This window comes from Orcinus orca, chromosome 8, assembly GCF_937001465.1.
Source record: "Orcinus orca chromosome 8, mOrcOrc1.1, whole genome shotgun sequence".
NCBI lineage: Eukaryota > Metazoa > Chordata > Mammalia > Artiodactyla > Delphinidae > Orcinus > Orcinus orca.
The window spans coordinates 96,717,691-96,727,990 of record NC_064566.1 but is presented as its reverse complement, the minus strand read 5'-3'; the positions used below and the strand labels follow the sequence as shown (position 1 = coordinate 96,727,990).

The 10,300-nt window shown below is 43.0% G+C and overlaps 1 protein-coding gene across 3 annotated transcripts; it reads right to left on the bottom strand.

Moving 5' to 3' along the window:
* Positions 1–1,680: 1,680 nt before the first annotated feature.
* TLCD5 (TLC domain containing 5) lies at positions 1,681–9,249 on the bottom strand. 3 transcript variants are annotated; one of them, XM_033407325.2, is made up of 3 exons: positions 9,028–9,249; positions 6,763–6,962; positions 1,681–4,994 (listed from the first exon to the last, which is right to left on the bottom strand). In XM_033407325.2, exons 2-3 carry the CDS (start codon positions 6,959–6,961, stop codon positions 4,456–4,458), a joined length of 738 nt encoding a protein of 245 aa, XP_033263216.1. In that variant the 5' UTR covers position 6,962; positions 9,028–9,249; the 3' UTR covers positions 1,681–4,455. The 3 variants fall into 3 exon arrangements, with proteins under 3 accessions (XP_033263216.1, XP_004280728.1, XP_033263217.1); XM_004280680.3 differs by having other exon boundaries at positions 6,763–9,249; XM_033407326.2 differs by lacking the exon at positions 6,763–6,962.
* Positions 9,250–10,300: the final 1,051 nt, after the last annotated feature.

The window sequence follows — 10,300 nt, the reverse complement described above, 5'->3', positions numbered from 1 at the left end:
TTTTCCTGCTGGGTAGACAGATTTAGATAACCGTCCAGTTTTGATTGCATAATTCAGGATTACAGCGATTCAAGTACCATGTATAATGTATTTCTTCAATTCCGCCTGCAAACATCTGAAGTGGCTGTCTCTTTATCCAACTATTTTCAGACTTTTGAGTTCAAACCTGTATTGATGGGTAAGGGTCTTTAGCCTCTTTGTGGAAATCAAGTGGCAAAGCAAATCTAACAAACAGTGGACGTGGAGAGGGGAAACAATTACTTCTTAACAATGCTGTTTCTAAAAGTCAATCCGCAACAGTGCATAAAAGGATCATTATCCCTGAATAGATGCATGAGCTAAGGCTGACATTAGAACGGGTAAAAAAAAGAAAAAGATAAACAGAGGCCAAAGATGACTCTTTATTGCTTGATTTTTTTTTTTTTTTAAGTTCAGCGCACAGCCAGCTAATTTTGTAATGTTTATTTTGGGAAAGAATAGAAGCAGATTAGGGTTCCAAGCCGCTTTCCTAATGATCCAACCAGGACACATTGCCACCTGCTGGTGTACCCTAGCATGATAATTCTATCTTGAAAACTCATAATTGCACATTTTCTATATGTAACTGGAAAGAGCTCCATCAATCTATAAAAAATGACCAAAATGCAAACCTTATCCCCAAACGTTTGTCTTTCTTAGACATACTAAATATCTTTTTGGCCCTATTCTAATAATTTTATAGTGTGGGTATCAAATTAATTGGACCCAATGACTCATCAAATCATGCATTTTAAAAATGAGTTCCCCTCTTCTCTTCAAGAATGCCTCACTACACGAACTTCAGGAATAAAACAAACTGGGAAAGTTTCCTAATTCACCTTCTCTTCCTTGCATACAAAACCTCTTGGCAGGCTGCTTTCAAGATCTTTCCAAACTTAAACAGACCCAAAGTTCTAGCTGTGAGCAAAGAGGGCATTTGCTGTGGGAAAGCTTCAGAAGATGGTAAGCAAAGGATTTAATTAAGTCAGTCGTTATTCACTCCAGAGCTATTTTTTTTAATGATGAAAATCTCTATATTCAGGCACAAAGCTCTAATGGTAAAAAATGTCCCTGAAAGCCTCTTTACAGCCGTTGATAGCTCTAGACTGTTTTAAGTCTGTGTATAGAATACCTTCAGAAGAGTCACACCAATTTAAGCAGAACACACGCCCCAGGGACATTAGTCCTTTACCTAGAAAAATGACATTGGTGACACCATCCACTGTGCATGCTCTTTGAGAACGTTTTCCAATGGGGGGTAATTCTAAACTACATCCTCATGCCTTCATCCATTCTTTCAACCTGCTTATTGAGCACCTACTATGTGTCTAACACTGTTCCAGGCATGGGAAGCAGAGTCCGAGGACAGCCGAAGGGCCTGTCTTTGTGGACCCAACTGGACATCATCATTCTCAAGGCAACTGCTCAAACAGGTGGCAAAATAAGAAAGAAATTAAGTTCTTCCTCCTTCTTTTGGCAAACTGTTTTCTATATGTAGATTGTTGCCTCAAAAAGTAAGCAGTATGAGGAATGGTGGATGATAAGAACAGCTACGAAGTATTTTACCGATAAGTATAAATATGGGTCAACGTTTCTGCAGGCCAAAAGCCTTTTTTTTTTTAAAGCTTCTGGCAGAACCAGAACAAAGACATAAAGCCAGACTCTGGGTTGATAAAAAGTTGTTTATTTTTATAAAATTTAGTACAAATCTCACTGAAATATAAATCCTTCTTGGGCAGTGTTAATGACTATTACATAGTAATCTAAATGCAAATGAGTACTTCATGTGTCCAACCACACCACATGTTAATTAGCCCTTCATGTACCTCTCATGTACAGACTCAGCATCTTAACTGCTGAGTCACCTTCATTTCACATTTTTCTCTCAGCGAGTTTCCTTCAGAGTTTTCAGCTACAACAGCAAGAAAAGCTGAAATGAGGGATTCTCCTTCCCTTATCACTAGATAGGTTTCTCAAAATTCAAGAAACCTAAGTATGTTCCCCTAAAAGAGCAAGGTCTGCAATCCCTTCACTTCTGAGGTGGAAGGAGAGAAGAATGGTACCAGATTAAGTCTATTCATTTGTCTGGTGTGGGACAGCTTGCACTGTGCCAAAACTCAAGAGACGGCTTTTTCCTTTTCTTTTTTTTTTTTTCTTTTGTGCCAAGCCACTCTTTTTTTTTTTTTTCTAACTAGGCTTTTGCTAAAATCAGCATTCCCCAGCATCCTACTTGGACCACAATTTTGTTGGAAAGAAGCTAACATTTCAGGGATACTGATCATAGAAAAAAAGAGATGGAGATGCTACTGTCAGATTATTCTCATGTCCAGCAAATCTCCTTAACCTGAAGACAGTCATTTTAAAAGACCCACGGTTAACATGCCTTTAAAGCCGCTTTTCTCAGAGCAATGATGACCTCATGCAGTTCCAACCACTTGGTCATACCTAGACAATGACGTCCATCTTCAAGACCACTCATTAGGCTAGGATTACCATTGAATGGGCTGATACTTCCTACTCACGTCCAGCCTTGACTTCAACATCCCCATACCCTCGCTCATCAGCTGAGCTACTCGCTCACCACTGGTCTCAACAACGCAATCAAATGAATAAATAAACAACAAACAAACAAATAAAACTTCCCTTTTTTCCCCCGTAAAAGCCCTACATTAAAGACCTGCATTAATAAAACACCACCTAATGTCTCTGTGAAATTCACAACGGGGTATTTCCTTAATTGACAATGGGGTTTAAACTGAAGCAGAGTAAACAAGTGACCTGCCCAAATGATCTGGCAGGTGAGTAGCCAAACTAGTTCAAAGAATCGAAGAATTCTCGATTCCTAAGCCCTTCCTCTACACTTACGTTCTTGCTTTTCCTAGCTGAGAGACTACTGATTAAGAAATATTTTTTCTTTCCAACACGGGCCTTGCCATGATATATTATCCAGAGAGAGTGGCACCTTTTCCAGAGAAAAAGTAGTAACAGGAGGAACAGGTAATGTATCTGAAATGGAGAAAAACAAGTAGCCTCATCACCCTGAGGCCAGGACATTTGGTCTTTGGTTCTGGTTTGCAGTATGTATAGCAGAGCTGAAACCTGAACTGGCATCTCAAGCCCAGTGGAATCCACATGGTAAATCCCTATGGAATTCAGTCACAGCCTCTCATGCCTAGGAGATTAATGCACAAAAGCCCTGAGAACTGGCAGAGTTTTCCTGGTAGGGCAGAACCCGTACAACAGGGCCCGGTAAATCTGCCCACACCTCATTCATCTCTCATCCAAAGCTCTAGCTCTATGGTTTTTGTGCAGAAAAGAGTTAATATAGTAGGCCTGGAAAGGGCTGTTTGCAAGGTTGGCCCTTGGCTGACATCTGAAGACTTCGATTTCATTGGGAAGGTTCCCACATGAACTGATGAGACTGGCTCACTGGCTCTAAACTGTTTCTACAAACAATGTGGTTCACGGCGAAAACCTCCTTTCCTTCTGGGAGTCAGGAAAAGACTGCCTACATGACCAGCCCCCCATTAAAACCTTGGGTACTTAGCCTCTAACAAGCTTCCTTCTAGACATTTCACACATATTGTGAACAAATCGTTGCTAGGGGAATTAAGCACATCCTGCATGATCCCACTGGGAGAGGGCTCTGGAAGCTTGGGCCTGGTTTCCCCTGTACTCTGCTCCAGGTGCCTTTTCCCTTGGCTGATCTTTTGTTGTATCCTGTTGCTGTAATAAATCAAAGCTCCAAGTACAACTGCGTGCTGAGTCCTATGAGTCCACTGCACCAAGCCTGAGGGTGATCTTGGGACCCCCAAGTACAGGGAGTCCTTTATGGTATATACCAAGTATATGGTATAGGGAGGCTCAGTAAGTAGCCCCACCCCCACCATCACGGTTTCACCCACATCCTTCTCTCATCCTTCTGTCCCCCCATTCAATTTCCTCATCCAATGCTCAGAATGCCAAAGGCATGTATCTTCCTGAAAGTTCCTCACTTTATAGTAAATGAGGTGCATTTCTTTAAGCTGCTACACAGAAAGTAGGAAGAAGTATTTGTTGAAGGAGTCACTTCTCAAAGGAATAAGGAAGAAACAGCACTCATGCTTTTTGAGTTCCTTTCTAGGCTGTCTGATCACCAAGCCTCCCAGAGACAAAGGAGCCAGGGTCACCACAACTTAAAAGGAAGGCAGCATGCTCACCTCACAGTTCTGACTTACAACTACTGCTGGTAGTCTCACTTTCTACAACTGCACAGCTGCAGAAGTTAGTGTTTTAATACTGGGATGTGTTCCGCTCCAAGACTGACCAAACGGATGGATAAATTTAGCCCTTTTTAGAAACCTAAGCTCGTCATAAGCAGGATTCTGTAACAGCCATATCTCCAACCTGGTTCCCGTGGCTGACTTAACCCAATCCATTGTCTGGAGCAAGCCTTGGCTAGTGCGTCTTGAGAAGTCCATTGTGTTTTACCTGCCGCTCCTCACTCCGCCTGCTTCTCCAGGTGTGGTACTTCTTGCTGCTTTTCCTCCATGCAAAACGCCAGATGCTAACCATGAAACACCAAGACACAGCATACATCGCAACTCCCCCGACCTTCACAAACCACTTGGGCTTGGGTGAGACCATTTCACAGAAGAGGAGGTGAGCTCCTACGCCAATCCTCACTCCAGTGAACAGAGCTGCAAAGAGGAAATCCACCACGTCTCCAGTGAAACTATGGTAATGGCCTGTTTCACGAAGAAACCAGCGCATCTGTAGCAAGGGATTGGTAATCTCGCTTCCAAAGAGGACTGCATTGACCTCTGTGCCTGACTCTCCAAGCACCAGGGCCATGATGATGCCCAAGATACTCAGTGTGTGGTGAGCCAGCATCAGGGCCCCCTCAGACTGGAAGTAGATGCACCAGCCCAAGTCGAAGATGAAGTAGCCCAAGGTGAAACACAGAACGTGCACTTGGAGAGGTGTATTGGGTGAGCCTGAAATAAACCAAGACAGAAGCAAATTGAGTGGCTGGGAATCGTGCTACCTTACGCAGAGATCCTGGGTTGCTCTTTCTCAAACTTTTCTGAATCACTGAAAACAATTGCAGGCATGTGCTTTTTAAAGGCAACCAAAAAAAAAAAAAAAAAAACCCAAAACACTAAAACTTTGATCTTTATCAAACCGATGTTACAGGGCCCAGGAAATGCTGTTCTGATGCACCAGATCTCAATGAATGATTTAAGCACCAGCAATTATCTCAGAGTCCTCTCTGTGTAGCAGCATAAAATCCAGTTATTTTGTTCTTTCAATTAAAATCCTACACAGTCTCTTTCTTGTCTTTTTTTTTAACCAGCTAAAGCTCTGTTTCTAGACTCTTTTAGTTATTCTCTCCCACTAGCAGCAGATGCTAACTATTATATATAGAAGGGACAAACAACAAGGTCCTACTGTATAGCACAGGGAACTATATTCAATATCCTGTAATAAACCATAATGGAAAAGTTATTCTGTCCCAAATGTCAGATTAATTTCTTAGCTTAATGGGTTAGATTATTGGACATTGGTGGCCCTAACTCGTCTTGAAAGTGGACTCTGGAGAGAACCCCAAAAGGTAGTATGTTCCCATGTCCAAGAACATAGGGTGCAAGGACCTGACATGTTTTGAATCCATTAAGAGCCTTCATATAAAATATAAAGCTTAAGAGTTGCTTCCTATCAGTTTGACAGTTTGGGGGAAATTTCAGAAGCTCAATATGGGAATCTAAAGAAATTATAAAAAGAAAGAATCTAAGGAATTAAAAAAATCATATTCTAGGGAACTTATGGACTGAATTATGTCCCTCCAAAATTCGTATGTTGAAGCCCTAAACTCCAGTACCTCAAAATGTGACTATATTTGGAAATAGGGCCTTTGAAGAGGTAATTAAGTTAAAATAGGGATGTTAGGGTAGTGTTCTTATAAAACAAGGACATTAGGACTAGGATGTAGATAGGCACAAAGGAAAGACCATGTGAAGACACAGCAAGAAGGCAGCTCTGCACGCAAAGGAGCAAAGCCTCGGAAGAAATCCAACCCGCCAACACCTTGATCTTGGACTTCTAGCCTCCAGAATTGTGAGAAAATCAATCTCTGTTGTTTAAGCTACCCAGTCTGTAGTATTTTGTTATAACAGCCCCAGCAAACTAATTCAAGGGGATATAGGTTTTGTATTCTAAGGGAGTAACACTTGTATCAGTACATCTAGCAGCTTAAAAATTAATATAGCTGCCCCCAAATAATGCGGCATTGGTTAAATAAAAAATAGTAAATGCATACAACACAATATTATATAACAACTGAAAAGGATAAGGAAGATCTATATATATAGACATGGAAAGATGATGTCCTTTGATTATACAATCAAGTAAAGATTGCAGGTTACCAAAAAGTATGTTTAATGCAGTCCATTAGTGTCTGTTTGGGGCTGGTGGTAGATGTTGATATTAGCTTTATGATTTATACATTTTGGTCGCTTAAATTGTAAAAAGCAATTAAGATTTGTTTTAAAAATAGAGAGTTATGAAAAGCAGAAACAATAGGTGACACATACAAATCAGCATTCACAATGAAGATGAATGGAGACTCCCAAAGCACATTATAATAGTAATTATTCTTCAATATTCTTCAGTATTATACAAATTCTGTGGAAAAGTCCCATCCTTCTAAGACTACCCCCAAATCATAAATTCCTAAGGGAAAACTCTCTAATGTCTCCCACCTACCTGGGTGGGTAAAAGGCCAAGGGCCATCAATGAAGCCAATATAAGCTGAGAGACCTATCGAGAGGACTCCGTGGGTGAACGTAACCAGCCGGCAGCTCCACTCATAGCTTCGGTGATTATTCAGGCGACAGAAAGAAATGTAGAGCGAGAGCCAGCCCCCCAGGCTGCACAGCGCCTGCAGACACAGAGCTAAGGCCATCCTACGATGAAAAGACCAAAACCAGAAAAACAAAGGATGCACCCTAAGAAAACAGCATTGGGTCATTTTGTGTATACGTCTTCATTTCTACTCTAAGACAGTACAAAAATATTGCCTTCCTGGAAACACTTTTTCCTTATCTACAGAGCCAAGAATCTTCTACTGAAGCATGGCTGTATTTCTGATTGCGTGTTCCTTAGAGATAACTGGTCAAAACTGTAAACCGAAAAGCAGGAACTGCATTCTGAGTGAGCAGATGGTCTAATATGGTATATGTTGTTATGATGAGTAAATGTCAATAACCTCCCAGTGATGACTGACCTTGGACTACAATACACAAGTAATTTAATATGTGTATTAGATAATGTGTTCATATTTCAAAAATCTCAATAAGAAGCCCTCACGGAAAAACACCTCCACCACTTGTGGTCTCTGCTAGAAGTCATATGACACATGGCAGTTTAATGTGGTTTTAAGCTGATACTAAACTCAACTGAAGTCTGGGTTTGGATCATGGGTTTATCAGTCAAAATCAAAACTTGAGGTAAACCTAAAGACAGAACTAAACAAAGACCTAAATAGTTTGGAAGGGAAAAAAAATAAACTCCTACTTCTATTCAGTTCTGAAATCCAACTCAAAGACTGACCAAGGGGGAAGCAGGATTTTGAGGTACAAGTGGGGAGTTTTTGTTAAGATATAAAAATATCTTTAAGACAATTATTTAGTTAAAAATGAAACAACGTCAGAAAGCCACTGACTGAAATTTTTACCGGTGATAAATGTTTCAGGACAAGAATGAGTGTAATGGAGTCAATATAGTCAGATAGGACTAAAATCTGAAAATAGCCAAGATGTCCTTATTAATATTCATTAGCTCCTCTATTGAAAGTACAAATAAAAAAGTAAAAAACATTTCAGATATCTGTCTCATCTCAGCAGGAATTTTCTGCATGGCTACACTTATTGCTTAACCCTATTCTGACAAGTGAAATAGTATCTGTGGACCAACACACTTCAATACACAAGCCACTCCCAAGAATGCTATCCAGAGAGGGCTTTATGAAGGTCAAGTGCTGTACAGCTTTCATCTGAAATCAGATTAGAAAACAGCAGTTGTCAGTCATTGACCTGAGTTCCAGTTCTGTCTCTGCCCCTAAATAGCCATAAGAGTGTGAGCACTCACTTTCACCTCCTGAGACTCAGTTTAAAAAAAAAAAAAAAAGAGAGAGAGAGAAGAAAGGAAAGAGAAAAGGATTGAAAATAACTCTATGATCCGGCCCAGTTCTGACAAGGAGTTCTGAGATAATTTCGTAAAACATCCAGGCCAATTTTCAGAGCAAGGGCCAGAGGTACAAAGGACCCAGAGTGAAAAGAACTGTCCTCTCTCACTTCCTTTTAAAGGCCAGGGTCACCGGCCAGTAATGCGGATCAGCTCATTTGGATATGCCGATTAGTATTTTTAGAGTCCTCTTCCCTCAATCCTAATTCCCTGGCAGAACAGAGGACACGGTAGCCCATTTACAAACAAATAAAAGAATGGACATTTATAAATGGCAGATACAACTCTGTGACCTTGGGAAAGTCACTCCATCTCCGCGTTTCGGCTTTTCACTTTTGGGTGAAAGAATGACAGGGTATTTAGATGGCCGATGGCCGTTCCAGCTCAGAATTCCAAGGCTCCTGTCCTTGCTCCTCCCGGTCCAGGGCCAGATTCGGGAGGAGGAGCGCTGGGCGGGCCCACCTGGCTCTGGGCCTCGGAGCAGGCGTGGCTGGAGCGAGCAGCAACCTCGGCGCCTGACAGGCACCGCGAGCGCATCTCCCCCGGACGCGCCTACCTACACTGTGGTCACGCCCGGCTTGGGCACACCTGAGCCGGACCGCTATGCCAGCATCCCACCCGGCGCCCGCGCCGGCGCCCAAAGGCAGAAGGAACCCCCTCCCCTCAGAGGCCAGGCCAGGCCATCTGCCCGCTTCCTTCCCCCGCAGCGGACCGCGCAGGCCGGGCCATCCACGTCCGGAGCCCATCCCGGCCGCGGGAACCGGGCGGTCCCCGCCGCGCAGTTACCTGGCCGAGCGCCCCGGGAAGCCTCGGGAACCCCGGCCCCGGGGCTCAGGGCCCGGATCCCGGGAGCAGGAAGCAGCGGAAAGAGGGAGAGAGGACGAGGCTCTGACGGCTGCAGAGGAGGAGCCGGTGGTCTGGGGGCACCTGCTGGCTGGGAGGACGGAGCGCACAGCCAGAGCTGGACCAGAGACTGTTCAGAAAGCGGGCGGGAGGGTCCTCCTTCTACGCGCAGGCCTGAGGGGGCGGGGCGGTGGTGGTGAGGGGTGATGATGACCTAGTGGTGACGTGAGACCTGCAGGCTGTTGCCCTTGCTTATGTGTTTGTTTGTTGTCTGTTTGGTAGAATAAATATCCATCCCCTCCCCCCACGATGGGACAGCCCATCCCATAACCAGTTGTAGAGCACCTACTAAGTGCTTGCACCCCTGCTAGGCACTGTGTGAGATGAAAGACATAGTCCCTGCCTTCACTCCCTGCTTGAGTCTAAGTTGTGAAACAAGCACACAAATAATTAATTTCCAGGGAAGCGCTCAGGCCTGAAAATTAGAGTTACATATTCCTTCTCATGTCAACCCTGTCACCAACTTGGCAGTAGAGTATAAGGCTTGAGGGTAAACCTGGCTCCGTTACTGACTGTGTATTTTTGGACAAGTTACTTTTCTGTGCCTCCGTTTTCTCATTCATAGAATGGGGATAATAATAATAGCTGTCTCATAAAGTTATTGCAAGCATTCTACACACTTTTCATGTGGAAAGTGCTTACAGCAATGGCTGGTGCATGGAAGTCGTTATATGAATGTTAATTATTGTTGTTGTTACCTCACTTTGGGTTAATCCTCTCTCCTCTCTGGATCTGTTTTAATACCAGGGAAAGTAAGTTTGAAGAGATAACCAAACATAAGTGTGGAGATGCAAATGGGGTAAAAAGAGCATCTGAGTTGGTTGATCAGGACAGGCAAAGGTAGGATGCTGAGAGGCCCAGACATTCTTAAGAAGAGAAGACCTTGAGCAGAATTGTGAGCATGTAGGCCATGTCTGGGAAATAATAAATAGTCTTGTTTGGGTCATTTGTCTTGCCAGCCCTTTAAGAGTAAGGATCACACTCTTTTCATTTTTGTTTCCCTAGTACCTGGTACAGAGGCAGGTGCAATAAATGTTTGCTGGTTGAATGAATGGGCAATGAGCCTGGAAATGTATATTGGAAGCATACTGAAGCTCCTAAACCTTAATGACCATCTAGACCACTTGGGAAGTGTTTTCAAAATACCCTTTGTTCA